Source organism: Macrosteles quadrilineatus, unplaced genomic scaffold (assembly GCF_028750875.1).
Source record: "Macrosteles quadrilineatus isolate MER2022 unplaced genomic scaffold, UCM_ALF_1.0 Scaffold_7__1_contigs__length_78375512, whole genome shotgun sequence".
Taxonomy (NCBI): Eukaryota; Metazoa; Arthropoda; class Insecta; order Hemiptera; family Cicadellidae; genus Macrosteles; species Macrosteles quadrilineatus.
The window spans coordinates 53,687,233-53,705,259 of record NW_026542600.1 but is presented as its reverse complement, the minus strand read 5'-3'; the positions used below and the strand labels follow the sequence as shown (position 1 = coordinate 53,705,259).

General features: G+C 36.2%; 1 protein-coding gene across 2 annotated transcripts in view; it reads right to left on the bottom strand.

Annotated features, from left to right (window-relative positions):
- Positions 1-2,087: 2,087 nt before the first annotated feature.
- LOC128998786 (transcriptional adapter 2B-like) overlaps positions 2,088-18,027 on the bottom strand; it is a 37,950-nt gene continuing 22,010 nt past the window's right edge. For both annotated transcript variants that reach the window (XM_054425139.1, XM_054425140.1), the window contains 7 exons: positions 14,173-14,390; positions 9,772-9,847; positions 6,129-6,267; positions 5,093-5,297; positions 4,521-4,559; positions 3,578-3,716; positions 2,088-2,632 (listed from right to left, as the gene is read on the bottom strand). In XM_054425139.1, coding sequence (XP_054281114.1) covers positions 3,618-3,716; positions 4,521-4,559; positions 5,093-5,297; positions 6,129-6,267; positions 9,772-9,847; positions 14,173-14,390 — 776 coding nt within the window. In that variant the 3' untranslated portion in view covers positions 2,088-2,632; positions 3,578-3,617. The remainder of the gene's footprint in view (positions 2,633-3,577; positions 3,717-4,520; positions 4,560-5,092; positions 5,298-6,128; positions 6,268-9,771; positions 9,848-14,172; positions 14,391-18,027) is intronic.

The following is an 18,027-nucleotide window of genomic DNA, read 5'->3' as shown; positions in this document are numbered from 1 at the left end:
GAAATCTGAAAAATACAAAACTTATACATGTGTAGTATCTTGAAATAATACACAAATACAGAAGTAAATAAAACATTTCCCTAAGTGTACCTACAAAATTTATTACAGTAAACAAAAAAATGGCACATGAACAAGAGATAAACATAAATTATTGGTTTGATATCAATAATCTGATCTTAATCTTAAACAATGATTTTCCAAGTGTACTAAATTTATAACAATTAGACAAAAGAAATGGCTCATGAAAATGAGATAAAAAATATAAATAAACTCAAAATTGCCTCCTTTGCAATAAAAAATCATACAAAGATTATTGGTTTGATATCAATAATCTGATCTTAATCTTAAACAATGATTTTTTCCAAGTGTACTAAATTTATAACAATTAGACAAAAGAAATGGCTCATGAAAATGAGATAAAAAATATAACTAAACTTAAAATTGCCTTCTTCGCAATAAAAATCATACAAAGATTATTGGTTTGATATCAATAATCTGATCTTAATCAATGATTTTTTCCAAGTGTACTAAATTTATAATAATTAGACAAAAGAAATGGCTCATGAAAATGAGATAACAAATATAACTTAACTTAGAATGACCTTCTCCTCTATGAAAAATCATATAAAGGTTATTGGTTCGATATCAATAATCTGATCTTAATCTCAAACAATGATTTTTCCCTATAGTCCTCGCAACCCTAACTTGAGGCAGCCCAAGGCCGCACTAGGACTATAGTGTACTAAATTTGTAGCAATAAGACAAAAGAAATGGCTCATGAACATGAGATAAAAAATACAACTTAACTTAGGATTGCCTTATTTGCTATGAAAAATCATACAAAGATTATTGGTTTTATATACATAATCTGGTCTTAATCTTAAACAATGATTTTTCCCTAGTGTACTAAATTTAAAAAAAAATAACTTAGAATTGTTATTTTGCTATTTTAAATAATACAAAAATATTGGTTTGATATACATAATCTGATCTTAATCTTATACGGGGTGTTTCAGAATTTGTGTAGGATATTTTAGGGTACTATTCCTGGGTAAGAAACATATCCAAATATCATATTTAAACTGTCCGAAAGTCCTTAGTTACTCACACAGCCGCCATTTTTTTTTCTCTTATTAATTATCGTTTTCTAAAAAGTGGTAAATGATACGAAATTGAAACTTTGCACAAACATTTATGCCAACTAGACAAAGCAACAACAAAATTATGAGAATTTTTCAAATTCATATAACAAAATGGCGGCCATTTACAATTTTGTTTCTTAAACAACCCCAAAAACCGTTGATTTTACAACAATTTTACAAGAATAACTTTTTTTAGGCTATTTAATTACAAATCTATGAATATTAACTGCGATATGGCAACTTTAGTAATACGTGACCGCTGGAGGTTAGTTGTTGTATATGCCGAGGCATGCGGCTAAACTCTGCCACAACAGTGCAACAGTCTCCGTCAGCTTTGCAAGTTATTTTTAAGTGATTTTAGATTATTTCAAACAATAATAAAATATTACATAACCCCAAAAGGGTGACAGTTTTTATCAATTATTTGTCATTAGGATGGCTTAAAAATTGCACACCTTTTTACTGTCTTTAAAATTCACACAAAACACCCAAACTTTTTATATCAGTAGTGGTGAAAGCAACGTACTTGTTTACAAACTAATCAGCTGATTTTATTGTTGCCTGAAAATGTTATCATTTATTCAATGTAGTAACAAAACAACAATAATAACATTTATACAATAATAACAATGATAACATTTTCAGGCAACAATAAAATCAACTGATAAGTTTGTAAACAAGTACGTTGCTTTCACCACTCCTGATATAAAAAGTTTGGGTGTTTTGCGTGAATTTTAAAGACAGTAAAAAGGTGTACAGTTTTTAAGCCATCCTAATGACAAATAATTGATAAAAAAGACACATTTGGGGATATGTAATATTTTGTTATTGTTCGAAATAATCTAAAATCACATAAAAATAACTTGACAAATCGGACGGAGACCTTTGCATTGTTGTGGCAGACTTTAGCCGCATGCCTCGGCATGTACTAAGACTAACCTCCAGCGGTCACGTATTACTAAAGCTGCGATATCTCAGTTAATATTCGTCCAATCTTAACAAAAAGGTGTCAATCGATTTTTAATTAAATAGCCTTAAAAAAGTTATTCTTGTAAAATTGTTGTAAAATAACGGGTTTGGAGTTATTTAAGAAACAAAATTTTAAATGGCCGCCATTGCATAATTTTGTTGTAGCTTTGTTTAGTTGTCATAAATGTTTGTGCAAAGTTTCAATTTCGTATCTTTTACCACTTTTTTAGAAAACAATTAATAAGTGAAAATAACAAAATGGCGGCTGTGTGAGTAACTAAGGACTTTTGGACAATTTAAATATGATATTTGGATATGTTTCTTACCCAGGAATATTACCCTGAAATATCTGACATAAATTCTGCATAAAATACTAAAATAGTGATAGATTTATATTAAGTGAACACTAAACAGCTGATCACAGTCAATAGTGTTCTCGTTCTGGTATGGTGCACACACACTAGATTATTCAGAAGACTCTGGCGGGGGTGCAGTCGCTGTTGCCTCGGCAGTTTCCTCCACTGTAACACGAACAAAATGAAACTCGCAGAGTACGGCTACATGAGGAATAATCAACCGGAAACATTTGAATTATGTGTTTTTGAAATTTATTTTAATAATATCTGAACGAATAGTGTTTTTGGCCTATTGAGACACCAAAATGAAAAAGTAAATTAGTCCCGGGTCTAGGTCTTTCCATGCCAACTACGGTAAAAGCATCTTCCCTATAGGGAAATTTGCTGAGGTGAAAAAACTTTTTATTTCAGTGATGGATGTATATTTCTTACCTATCTCTTAACGAATATAGGGTGTCAGTCAGGTTAAGTGTAAGAACTTAGTCTTAATAAATACAGAATTTTTCATTTAATTTAATGTATTATACTAACAAGGACCTAAACTTAATGATCATATCATCATCCTATGCTTACATTTCAGATTTCTTTTGACTAGTGGGCCGTCTCCTGAGAGGGTAGCGTTATCACTGAATAATGTGTTAAAATGATTTTATTGCCCAGTAACTTTGTACCAAGTTTCGTAGCTCTATCGTGATTTTTTTGTTATATTTAACTGTCCGGGGACTTGAGCGAATAGTGTTTTTGTCCCCAAGGGTCATCCATCATAATGAAAAAGTATATCGGTCCCGGGTCTTCGTCTTACCAAGCAACCTACTTCCCTAAAGAGAAATTCGCTAAAATTAACAAATAACTTTATTTGAAAAAAAAAAACACATATGAACAAAATCATAGATCAAAACACAACTGTTTTACTGTAGGTAAAGTTCAACCAACCGGGTGAAGAAGCAACCCTCAACTTGAATTGTTTACTTCTACGGCCGGAAACTTAACATGCAAATTGAATTGTGTCAAAGGTCTTTCGCCTGTGACGATGTGACTTATCCCCATGAGATCATCCAAAGCCTAACTAGAGGAGTCTACAGTATATTGTTGGGAACAAATCATATTTACCTTCAGTGGATGTTGGAGGAAGAGCCTTCTTCCTCCGGCGTCATATGGGACTAGAACCGTAGCCCAATCTGAAGAAAGGGCGTTTTGTAGTGTGTATCTTCCTCGCCGAGAAGAGAAGTTTCTTCTTGTGCTTCTTTCTCTAAAGAAGCAAAATCAAGGTAAAGAAGGTTTAAGGACATATCTCTCATATGGACACTCTCAATTTGTGAGACCTCTATACAAATATAGTTGTATTTTAAAAATTAAATTCAAACTACTAGTTGTGAGTCAGCTCCTAACATGTCATTTAAGTTATAGAAAGTAATAAAAAAAATTACAATGAAATTAGGGTGGCACACCTAGTAGTTAGTATTTTGGATTTTGGTTCAATTCCTGTCACATCCACAAAACATTTGGGACCACTTGCCTTCAAAGTGTTTGAGTACACTGTGCAACCTCAGAAAAAATTTATGTCTAATGACCAATTGAAATAAAATGTCCAATTTTGAATTTCATTGACTAGGGTCATATACAATTTATAGAAATATCATATAACATTTTTTAAATCAATAAGATCAACTGAGAAAATAAATATTAGTATGTAAAATGAAGAAGAAGAACAGCTGTAAAATTGTTATGGAAATTGAGAATTGTCCCCTGAGAACTTTGTGCAATTACGGTGTGTATATCAATAAATACAGAATAGAATAAAGAGCTACTGTACTGTTTATTAAGTACAGCAATGAGGCGTTCGGATTAGTGGACGTTCGGATTAAGGGGGTTCTGATTAAAGAGGTTCTACTGTACACAACAACCTCTAATAATGGAAGGTAAGCTAGGCTATTACACGCAACAAAAACATTTTTAGATGAGAAATCTGATTCAACATTGGAAATAGAGTAATTTAACAAGTCGCAAACTGTCCATAAACCCTCTTTGATTTTCAGTAAGCTGAGATTCCTACCTTTTTCTTAGACCCCAATGGTGAAAGCTCTCCTTTTTCCTGTAACAAAAAAATGAAAAATTGAAAATATAACTTTTTAAGTTTTTAGAACATATGATTCAAAGAAAAGACTAACAATTTCCAAGGACATGGAAAATAAAAAAGGGGCTTTCAGGGCATTTTTGCGGATAATGATAATCGTTTTAAAATCAAAGTGATAATATTTTTATTCGTAACACTAATTTTTAGTACAGATGAAATTTGTATTTTATTATAGTTTATTCTCTTTTTTACTCGCCATAAAAACCTCAAAAAAGGCATTTTTATTACAATATTTGACTGAAATACACTAGAAACATCTCACCACATTAAAACACAAGATTCATCAACTGCAAGATCACCGCTTTCATACTTTTGTGGGATTCCAATTCCTGCCACCAATTTACTACTTAATTTAACCCTGCAAAAACACTGTTCCTAAGGAAACTGGAGAATTGGAAAGTATAAATGAAACTCTAAATTTAACTAACCGCAAGCTGTATAATTGTGGCCCCTGAGTAATATATAGTATAGTACCAAAACATCATACTCACAGGTTTAGCAGAACTCTGTCTAATTATCCTCTCCTTCTCAAATGTTGGTAACTCTTCAAATTGTTTAAGTCCGAATCTTCGATAGCGCAGCAGCTCCGCCAGCCGACGGGAGAGTTTGCGCTGAGCCATTGCATACTCCATGAATTGTTCATGCTCTTGAGAAGTGTGGTACTTGCAAAAAGGAAGCAGTTTCTCCTTAAAAGCTCTGAAATACATTTGAAGTTTAGGCTACGGTTACTATGGATGTGTTTACTGACACAATTTGATTCTGACAATTTCGTACGAGGTTGTAACAAACAACCGCATGTTATCTAATATGCGTTTACAGTGGCAGAAACTTGGATGTCAGAATAGACATGAAGTCGTCAGAACCATTTGAGCGTTCAAACAAGTTGAATTTTTTAATGCGACTGTTTGCGCCTGCTAATTTAGTGCACTGAATTAAGATTATTTCACCATGGATAGTGATAAAAATTACCACAACAGAGATATTGCTTGTTAAATAACATTTCAAACTCTCCTTTCTCGTCTCTACTAACAGTACTAACAAATATGTGGTTAACATGCTTTTTTTGCACTATTCAAAAACAATAACTTAAATAGCGGGATCAAAAAATATAGTTCATCCATTTTGAATTGTGGCACACGACTATCAGAACGTCAGAAAACACATTCATTCAGTGTAACCACCAGGTTTTGACGAGAATTTTGGTCGTTTTCATTAAAAAACGCTTCCATAGTAATCGTAGCCTAGCAGCGAGAAACTAAATGCAGTAGAACTCTAATTATTTGAGTCATTTCGTACCACATTTGGATCGTTGGATTTTTACAAAAATTCAGGGCCGGCTTTGTTTCAGGGCTGCTAGGAATCCCAATAACGAGTAATTTTCTATCATATTACAAATTCAACTAAAACAATACGGTATACAGTATTGTGGCTCCTCTAAAAATTTCTGATTTGGTACCAAACTTCATCTGAATCGGTCAAGGTTCACATATTTTACTCCTGTACTTGTAGAAATTAAGTAAAGGGTACCTTTCATCTTTAGAGATTCTTTTTCTCTCTTTGTTCCTGAAGAACTTGGAAATAAGCTGGAAGTCCCTTAGCACTCTATGTCGACGTTCCCGTTCCCTCAGATGCATCGTGTACATGTCCACTTGTGTCAGCTTCAGTGCTAAAGTAAAAAATTCAATATTATGAAATGGTTGGGATATCTAAAATGCAATATATAGCCATAAAATACAGACAATATAGGTTTAAACCCTTTGATATTTAGAACAGCGATTTTCAAGCTGGGGTCATGAAAGAATTCAGGGAGGGCATGAGCTCCTAGAAAAATAATAAATAAAGATAAAAAAAAATTAAAATTAAAGTAATTTGGGATTGTAGCCATATAAAAATTAAAAATTTAATGAGATTGACTATCGAAAATAGAGTATAAATATGAAATATGAGCTTAATATGGTGGGTGGGGGATGGGGGTGTGGAGCAAAAAGGGTTGAGAATCCCTGATTTAGAGCATGACTAGCCTGTTTGACTATAAAGTTATAGTTGAGCGAAGCTCTTATACGTCGACTTTTATGCATTTCGTAATACGCAAACTCCTCCTAGACGGCTGAATCAATCGTTTTCAAATTTTGGATGGTGATAAAGACCATATCGGTGAGTGCCAACATCTATAAGGCGTTAAAAATAACTCTCAGGAATCCGCCCCACTGGGTCTCAAAGTTTCAATGTAATCCTTATGGAAGCAGTATTTGACACATAAACAAAGACAAAGACACATAAACAAAGATCAGCTGTTGACTTTTGAATGCAGTAGATAAAGAAATAGCTGACAGCATTATTCCACAGATATTAGAACAGAAACGGTAGGAATCATAAATATAATCAAATGACGACACTAGCTTGAGGTCCGTGAAGTGTTGAAGGATTTACTAAAGGTGAGCAGTCTGGAGTGTGGAAACTGTTTATGACGATTAGATTTAGGTATCTGCATTCCTAAAATTCTATGGGAAGAGAGGACAATGGGTTCGCGACGTAGGAAGTGGTGAAGTAAGTACTAAAGGTGAGCAGTCTGGAATGTAGAAACTGTTTATGACGATTAGATTGAGGTATCTACATTCCAAAAATTATAAGGGAAGGGAGGAAAACGGGTCCGCGACGTAGGAAGTGATGAAGGAAGTAGTCAAGGCAAGCTGTCCAGAGTTTGGGAACTGCTTATGACCATTATATTAAGGTATTTGCAATCCTATGATGCCATGGGAAGGGAGGGAAACAGGTCCGTGACGTTGGAAGTGATGAAGGAAGTAGTATAGGCGAGCCGTCTGGAGTGTGGGAACTGCTTACGACCATTATATTAAGGTATTTGCAATCCTATGATGCTATGGGAAGGTAGGGAAACAGGTCCGTGAGGTAGGAAGTGGTGAAGGAAGTAGTAAAGGCGAGCAGTCCGGAGTGTGGGAACTGTTTATGACGATTAGATTAAGGTATCTGCAATCATAAAATGCTATTGGAAGAGAGGAAAACGGGTCCGCAACGTAGGAAGTGATGAAGGAAGTAGTCAAGGCAAGCTGTCCGGAGTGTGGGAACTGTTTATGACGATTAGATTAAGGTATCTGCAATCATATAATGCTATGGGAAGAGAGGAAAACGGGTCCGCAACGTAGGAAGTGATGAAGGAAGTAGTCAAGGCGAGCTGTCCGGAGTGTGGGAACTGTTTATGACGATTAGATTAAGGTATCTGCAATCATAAAATGCTATGGGAAGGGTGGAACACGGGTCCGTGACGTAGGGAGTTATGAAGGAAGTAGTAAAGGCGAGCAGTCCGGAGTGTGGGAACTGTTTATAACGATTAGATTAAGGTATTTGCAATCCTATGATGCTATGGGAAGGGAGGGAAACAGGTCCGCGACGTAGGAAGTGGTGAAGGAAGTGGTAAAGGCAAGCAGTCTGGAGTGTGGAAACTGTTTATGATGATTAGATTAAGGTATCTGCTTTCCTAAAATTCTATGGGAAGGGAGGAAAATGGGTCCGTGACGTAGGAAGTGGTGAAGGAAGTAGTAAAGGCGAGCGTTCCGGAGTGTGGGAACAGTTTATGACGATTAGATTAAGGTATCTGCATTCCTAAAATTCCATGGGAAGGGTGGAAAACAGGTCCACGACGTAGGAAGTGGTGAAGGAAGTAGTAAAGGCAAGCAGTCTGGAGTGTGGAAACTGTTTATGATGATTAGATTAAGGTATCTGCATTCCTAAAATTCGATGGGAAGGGAGGAAAACAGGTCCACGACGTATGAAGTGGTGACGGAAGTAGTAAAGGTGAGCAGTCTGGAGTGTGGATACTGTTTATGTCGATTAGATTAAGGTATCCGCAATCATAAAATGCTATGGGAAGGGAGGAAAATGGGTCCGTGACGTAGGAAGTGGTGAAGGAAGTAGTAAAGGCGAGCGTTCCGGAGTGTGGGAACTGTTTATGACGATTATATTAAGGTATCTGCAATCCTAAAATGCTATGGGAAGGGAGAGATAAGGTCCGAGACGTATGAAGTGGTGAAGTCAGTAGTCAATGTGAGCTGTCCGGAGTGTGGGGTCTGTTTATGACGATTAGATTAAGGTATCTACAATCTTAAAATTCTATGGGAAGAGAGGGAATCAGGTCATCGACGTAAGAAGAAGTGAAGGAAGTAGTAAGGTGAGCAGTGTGGAGTGTGGGAACTGGAAACCGTTTGTAGCAGTTAGATTAATGTATCTGCAATGCTGAAATGCTATGAGAAGGGATGGAAGCATCCCCACGCCATAGAAAATGGTAAAAGAAGTAGTAAAGGCTAGCAGTGCGGAGTGTGGGGAATGTTTGTGGCAATTAGATTAACGTATCTAAAATACTAACTTGCTATGGAAAGTGATGAAAACAGGTCCACGATGTAGGAAATGGCTTAGAAAGTAGTAAAGTATGAGCATAGTGTGAAAACCTTCTGTGGAAGTTAGATTTATGTATCTTTGATCCAAAAATGCCATGAGAAGGGAAGGAAACAAGTCTATGACGTAGGAAATGGTGAAGGAAGTAGTAAGGCTTGCAATGCAGAGTGTGGGAACTGTCTTTGGCAATTACATTAATGTATCTGCAATCCTAAAATGCTATGGGAAGAGAGGGAAATAGGTCCACGACGTAGGGGGTGGTGAAGGAAGTAGTAAAGGTGAGCGTGTTGAGTGTGGGAATGGATGTATCTGCAATGCTAAAACGCTATGGGAAGAAACTGTAGACTGTAGGTTTAAATAATTACGAAGCACGAATCGATACATATCTCGATACACGCAATTGTTTACAATAGAAATTTACAACTGAGCTGACAACAGGTGATTTTTACTCCATAGAGGATAAAAACCATTTTTACTTCCTAAAGAGTAAAAGTGCTACTTTAGACCCGCAACGCATGCATTAAAAACGACTGGTATTACTGCAGTATGACCAAAACAATATAATATAATCCTTGATGACTCCGCTCAATTTTGTGGATGCCTCTGCAAACGCCACCTAGTTTAAATTATTAATAAAATGTAGTTGCCATTCAACATCCTACTCTCTTAGAAGTAATGAAAAATGAGTAACTTAGGCTAGAGTTTTTTTATCCATGGCTCAATAACTGGACTAAAAAAATCAAAGAAGATAGTCTTGGTTTACCTATGTCAAGATCATCATCTTCTCCACTGACCAAGGTCAAGCCAGACACCAGAGTTTCAGCCATGTTGTCATACTCCTGAAACAATACATTTTTCTTCTAAACCCTACTTATATTTTGCTCAGGATATTATTATTTCATCATAATCAATTGAGATGAGGATAAACAACTTAACAAGTAAACTTATAGATTTTCCCACTGTCGTATGTAAACATATTTATAATTTTAATTAAATTCATAAATTTCATTCACGCTCATATTTTTTTAAAATTCGTATTAGGCCCATTTAAAACAATTATATAAATCCAAAGTAAATCAAATATTACAATTTTCTAATACAATGAGACATGTAGAATGGCACCGACGAGTCTACAAGTGTCATATTCAAGGTCCCGGGCAATGTACGCACAACCTGACGTCTACAGTGAACTGCTGATCAAAGTGGCAGCCAATCACAGCATTGAGCACCAAAGGGATCAACTATGATTGGACACTGTAGGCGGGGTTAATGAGAATGATGGGACATCTGGAAAAAGGAAGGGACATGAGGAGCAAGATGTAGAGAGTCTGGAAGAAGATTTGCGAGGCTTAGGACGGGGTCGGATCGAGCAGGCCCCAAATTATATCAGGATTGGTAAAATCTGCCACCTGAATATGTCCTAGGCCAAACTACTTCACCAACTCAGCCCACGCCGAGAGAAGAGGTTCAAGGGGGTCGTCATCCGCCATCGAGGACCAGGATCAATTACCGAGTCATCCGACAACGGAGACAAGGGGAGGCCTGGACATCACGAGACGTCACCTCGGAGGAATCTTCTGCCCTCAAGATCATCTCATCGGTATGTTCCAAAATTCAATTATACCTTCCAGGACCAAAATTTAGAAGAGAGAAGATAAAATTAATTCATATAAAAAGGGCCTAAGTTAAATAATTACAAATAAATCAAATTCAACCTAAATATTTAAAACCTAAATAATCATTGAATCAAATCATAAATAATAATAAAAATATAATTTCCTGCTAAATAACAACAACAAGAATTTAGCCTTAAAGGTTAAACCTATAAAATAATGTATTTTATATAAGTTAGTTCTCATTTTATATATTATTTTCAAACGTGTATTTTTTTGGTAGGTTGCTAATGTAAATATTCTTTGTTTGTAAAGTGTGTTAATTTGCAGAATTTCATATTAGCATTGTGTTTTAAGTTTTGTGAACTGGACTTTGGCCAAATGGCAAAGATGTAGATTAATAACATTTTATGAATATCTATATTTTTATGTAAAAGGGTTTAATTAATTAAGATTGAGTCGTTTAAGAATTATATTATATCTATCACTTTCAAACTTATATATGTGTTTAATTCTCTTTTAATACTGGGGCCCCAAAAATATTTAACTCCTTTGGTTAATACGTAATTTGGCTTATTTATAAATATAAATATATATATTGTGTTTTAAAGGGTTACATACATTAGACTAAATAATGAAATAAAATTTAAGTAACTCATACAATGGTGTAAGTTCAATCAGTTCCTGAGTATTCTCACTTATGCCAAGCGAGTATACTGAGCTTAGTAGCAATTTCATATTTTCACATTTAAAGTCAATTAAAACCCCACAACTTTACACGTATTAATGGATATAAAACATAATTTTATTAAGTTTATTAACTTTTGTACACAGGTGTATAATGTAGGCCTGACTAACATAGGCCTAAGGCTTACCTGTCTTCTTAACTATAAATTAGGCGTAACTGTATTGCAAAAAGTAAAATAAAAGTTACAACACATTCAAATGATGAGCAAGCAGGTCTAGTGGTAGAGTACAGGACTTCAGTCCCCGAGGTTCCGGGTTAAAATCCTGCCATTCACCATAAGACTTTATCTAAGAGATAATGTTGCGACCTCTAGGCCTGGCCTGAACTAATGTGAAAAAACAATCTCAGGGAGAGCCTGGTGTCCTATGATATGATTAAATTCAATGACAGTATTGTACAAACATATAAGAATTTATCACTGTAAGGGTTGCAGTAACAAGAATCCAAACTCCCGCTACTTTACAGACAGTGTCTGATGACACATTTATTGCAACAATGGCTTACCAAGTGTGTGTAGGATCAAGTGTTGTATTGTAAGAGGGGTGGTCTCCGGGTCCTAGCCCGTCAATTGAAGCTTATTGAGCATTGGATCAAGTTTTACATTATCGGGATACTGTACTATCTTCTGAGACACCAGCAACACACTCACTTTACGATGCAAGATTATTTTTGAGGGCGTTACCCGTGGATTTGAGCAATTCATTACGGAGCATGAAACCACACTAGAGAAAAAACGACTGGAATACGTTCAAGTGCCAAATTAATTTGTCTCATGAGGTAAGGTGAGTGGAATGGCACGTGTAATTTGTACTGGTGTTCCACAGGAAACACCTGTGAAACTGGTAACTCTTAATTTTGAGTGTTTTCAGTATGTAAAATTCCCTAATGATACTAAAGTGATAGTAAAACTGTCCTTTTCAGGGTGTCTACCAGTTGATCAAACTAAATTTCAGTGACTTCAGGAGGGGAGACGACGTCAAAACTCACAGTCTTTGGTACCGATAAGACAATACTTTTTGGTTACTTGAACATGAGATAGTTGGTTATACAATACTAGGTGAAACCCGTCGAAATCGACGGTTAGGGGCCTCCTCGTTTATATGGTCGTGTGGCTTCATTGGCAACAAATAATGCAGATGAAATAGCAATGTGGCGTTTCCAAAGAGAAAAACATACTGTAAATTGGCTGTTAAGTAAATATTGACGTTTACATACATTGTTAATCAACGTATTTTATGAAGGATAATGTGATCTAGTTTAAAAGGAATATGACCTTTCTGTCATGACAGTAGCTGCTTAAATAGTGTTTACTCTTACAGCCAAAATATTGTGTTACTTTCAATAATGTTACCAACCCAGTGGGCCACGGTCCATAATATAGGCCACTGCAAATAATTTGTCAAGATAGGTACCATTTTAGGCAAGGTTTTTGTGTTTGGGCGTTATTAGACACGATAATAGCACACTGAACTTCTTCTGCAGATGAATAGCTGTTGGAGAAATATAAGCTGAATCATAAATGTCACATTGCGAGTTTGAGCATTTTGTAACTATATGAGGAAGTTACATAGTATTTTTTAGGCTGCTGCTCAGTGCACTTTAAGAATATATTTTTTAGAGATAAATTTAATTGTTTTTGTTGCTGAGTAGTGCTAGTAAAAATGCACAATCCTTTTTTCGTTAGTCTAATAACATTCAACGGCTCTCTAAGAGTTCAAGAAAATAACATTGCAAATACTTCCTTTGGACAGTTCAGTAACTCTCAATAAATGTGTGTTATTTAAAATACAATTTAAAAATTAACAGTTGTTTCATTAAAAAGTATTATCCACATGGCCAAAATGTAAACAAATCTGTGGAGGGATCTTTTAAAGGCTTCTGGGGCAGAGCCCTAGGGGAATTTACTTAGTTTTTCTCTTGATAACTCATCTACAGACCAAGACCTTTTTTGGGACCCCTGTACCAAGTTTCTACGCCCAGTCGTTCTCTTAAATTAGTGGAGACAAAGTTTCCAATTAAATATTTAGATTCCCCCATGTTAATCTTACGGGAGAAAACTTAACTTTGATGGAAGATCCAGCCCGATCTAATAAAGATTTCAAAAATATAAAAACACTTTGCAAAACCATTGATCATGGCCATTCTTTTGACACTTTAATCATCAAAATCGGTCCAAAAATAAGGGAGGAGTTCTGTTCACAAAAATCAGCTTAGCGTATTATATATATAGATTTTGTGCCGTAACGATTCAGAGCTGGTTGTCGGCTCTCAAAATATGTTCACTCTCTGATTCTGTAGTATGAATTTAATAATTGCCTGCAGCAAGGTGCAAAACAAAAGACATGTTTGGAGAACTTTATTTTAGTACCGATATTTTCCATGACTTTAGGGATCATAACATGGAAATTCGTGATTTTTTAGTGGCTTCCATAACCCCCTAGTAAAACCAGTGACTTTTCCGTGACTTCAGTGGCCGGTAGACACCCTGCTCTTTTATATAGTTTTCAATGCCATTTTAGTATTTAGGTTAAAACAAACACATTAACTTATAATATATGTAGTCAGGAGGTGTGATTGCCATCAACATGGCTGGTGGATAAGCTGTGCATTGTGGAGGGGGAAGTCAAACTAACAAAAGTGTTGAGGCAGATCACGAACACAGGCGTTTTTTATTGCTAGCGAGGCATGCTCCAATTTACCTCATAAACCGGCCCAAAAAACTTTTGACTGAAGTGTATGATATTTTATCCCACCAAAACATGTTTAACAACTTGAATGTTAGTATTCAGTACCTCCAACTTACGATTTCAAAGTCGTCTCTGAGTGGGTAGTAGTCTAGCTGCTGAGCTTCCTGAGCGCGGATGTCAAGCGGGGGCAGGTTGGACACTACGGTGCCTGCCAGAGGACCATCATCCTCCCCCACCAAGTCCCTCAGTACAGGCCTGAGGTGTTGCACTGTTGGCCATGTAGCCTGCCCAATGCTTCCTTCCAGAAACCTGTTAATGTACTCTTCTCGGGCCTCTGTCACAAAAAACAAAAGTTGATAGTAAACAATGTGTTGCTAAATTGCAACCGGTTATGACTCACAAACCATCGTCGGGCCAGTACAGACGTCTACTTGCTTCATTCGAAGGTCGTCAATTCATAATAAATAAATACATTTAACACGCACACCTACACAAACATTTAGGGTTCCAATTTAGGGTAACGAAACCGGTTGCAATTTAGCAACACATTGATTGTATAAATGCAGGTATTTACATTAATTATTTAGTATTTAAATGCGATCAGGAGGTTAAAACTCAATATAATGCTAGTATAAAGTCATTAAGGCTTCTTTTATACTTGAAGGACGACACAGTCGCTGGATTAGATGCCAGCATTCTTTTGTACAAATCACTGATTAAGATGCTAGCACTAGATCATTTGTATAGATCGCCAGATCGGTGGTTTAGACACCAACACTAAAATCATTTACTGTATGTGACGTGTGCGTCACCATTTCATATATATCCCCAGCGCACAAGAAAAAAGGTAAGGGCCAAAATCTCTTTCGGCCTGGCTACAACAAATGTCAGTCTTCAAAACTTCTAGCTGGATTTTTCCAGGAACGAAAAGGACACAAATCTAACCTACCACGCCCCAGATGTGTTCCAATCTTCAAACTAAGAGCATTACCTGTTTTTTTTTATAATTACCTAAGTCTAAGAGTAGGGTCACGTTATTAAATAGGGCTGATTTCATGAATATGGAATTGTTCAGTTTCAGTCAGGGGTTGCCCGGAAGAAACCAGGGGTTTTCGGATGTAGTTTTGGGGTTTTAACGTCGGTTTTCCCTAAAGGGGATCCGGCATGTACTTGGAAAATGTTATAGAAATAGCATTATTGAATTGATCAATAGTTCTCTCCTGCTAGCTAACCCAAGTAATTCACTAGTTCAAAAAATTATCATAGTCGGGAATTCAGTATTCAATTGTAAGGTATTATTAATTTATACATTTATCAAAGCAGCTCTGATAATGTTAGGTAGTGGTTTCAAGTTGTGATTGGTCTTAATTAGTTAAACACAGTTCATCAAAAGCTGACTTAGGGTGTTTACAGCATCAGCCTCAGGGTAAAGCCTTTTTCCTTTTAAATTAAACAGATCCAGCGCTCCCTAAGCCCTCAGTTAGATTAGCCTGACCAATCATTTCTTGAAATACACCACCACTTAAGTTCATGATTCTGACTTTCATAAAACCCCCGTCCATCAACAGCACCATCACCTTGGTCAACTGTAAACACCACATGTACGCTGACGACTTACAAATCTATGACCATTTTACTGCAAACAACGAAAACGACTGTGTCAGAAGGATCAATGAAGATGTCAACCGAATTGTTACTTGGACTGAGAATCATGGACTGAGACTAAATCACGAAAAGACGAAACCGATTGTCATTAGCCATTCTCGACTTCGACCTTCAATTGACTTAGACTCCATAAACCCAATCACAGTTAATGGCAAAGCACTTCCATACTACGACAATGTCAAGAATCTTGGTATATCTTTCAACTCTTCACTTACTTGGGACATAGCAGTTACGGACACACGAAAAAAGGTTTTTGCCTCCATACATTCATTGAAAAGATTACAGAATTTTTTACCACAACACACTAAACTACATTTGATCAAATCACTTGTACTACCCCACTTCAGTTACTGCAACTCATTGATCAATGACTTGACTGCGACTCAGGCGGGTATGCTCCAGCGGTCACAGAATTATTGTTTGAGATTTGTCTATGGTCTGCGACGTATGGAGCATATCACGCCATACTACCTTGAGGCACACATCCTGAAATTAAATGATCAAAGATTCATTAAAATTTTGTCATTGGTTTTTTCAATTTTGAAAACAGGCTCCCCAAAATATTTCAAATCCGATTTTAAATTTGTGTCTCAGGGTAGTTCACGAATGTCTCGTTATTCTTCGATTACATTGCGGATACCTCATCATGTGACCACAGCTTATGGCAGGGCTTTTGTTGTTACCGCTTGTCGTCTGTGGAACGGCCTACCCCTACGCATTAAGACCCTTGAAAAACGTTCCCAGTTTGTGGCGGCACTGAAAAAGCTCTATTTTGAGAAGATGGTCTCGGCTGGCGTGTCCTAGGGCTACTGTTACCTTGCGCGTTTGCTGATGCGTGTATGCGAGAGTGTGTGAATGTGTTTTTCTATTTGTTAAATTTTTATGTTTTTTTTAGATATGTAGGTACTTGAATTGTTAAATATTTTATGTTTAATTAGATTAAGTTATCCCTATGTTACATTATTTATGTTATATTTTTAATGTCAGGTTAAGTGTAAGAAAGGGCCATGTGGCCCTAACTTTGCCTGAAAAAATAAAGGATTTTTCATTTTCATTTCACCATCCATAACCAACAGATCAGATATAAATCGCTGGTTTTGGCAATGGCACACGACCATTTTTACAAATCGCTTAGTTCAGCATTTGATTATTTATACAGCCCAAAAAAGTGGGGATGAAACATGCCTCACAGAATTGCAACGTTATCGTATTGCCATCATATTTATATACATTTTGTTATTTCATCTATTAGTTTTGTCATGCTGACTCACAATGTAAGGTATGTTCCTTGTCATTTTGTTTGTTAAAACTTGCATTTTTGCTGTGACCCAGTTGAGTTATTTACTTTAGTTTACTTGCTGTACTAGTAACTTATTATACAGGGTGAGTTTTAAATGAGTTCCCCCTTACTTTTTTCTACATTTCGTGAGATATAAACTCCGGACCACGTCAGATCATTGTAGAGTAGTAAGTACTTCATTTTGAATGGGATTAATTTTTGGCCGCCATCTTGGATCCGCCATATTGGATACAAACTCAACTTTTTTTGTTTTCAGAGCCGATCAATATGCAAAAAAAAAGAAAGCCACAAAAACCAAATCTGACAATTATGATGGGTAAAACTAACTTTCCGCTGCTCGATAGCAAAAATATAGAGACAGCATGACTGACGAGAAAAAAGAAGAGTATAGGAAGAAAGCTAGGGAGAGGTATCAGAAAAGAAAGAACGAGAGGAAAGTAAAATTGATTACTGATCTAAGTGCAAAAGAGCAAAAGGAGAGAAGGAAGAAATGGAAAGAAGATTCGAAGAAGTACCGTGACAAGAAGAAGACGCTAAAAAAGCCACAGAAAATACACCACCCCAATCTGAGGATGAACTCCAGGAATGTGGGCCTCTGTCTCTGTCACAAATATCTAGGATAATGTATCCTCACCTGTAAAAAGGCAACTGTTCCATGGGTTTGCATTGGAGAAGGAAATTTAATCACAACTAAAGTCTGTAAGCCCGAAAACGAAAGAAAGACAATTAATATGCCAAGTGATTTGCACAAAAATCATTAGAAAATATAGATTACAAAACAGCTTAAAACAGATTCTACCTTATAAATACAACAAATACAGCACTACAGACACGGTAGATGTTAAGTACTCCCGGAAAACTTATACCACTGTAAAGGTAAAGGACGCTAAGATAATACAACAATTTTTTGAGGACGATTTAGTATCTAAGATGTGTCCTGGCAAAAAGGACCAAGTAAAAAAAGGAAATTGCAAAAAACAATGACACATTCTCTTAGATTCAATGA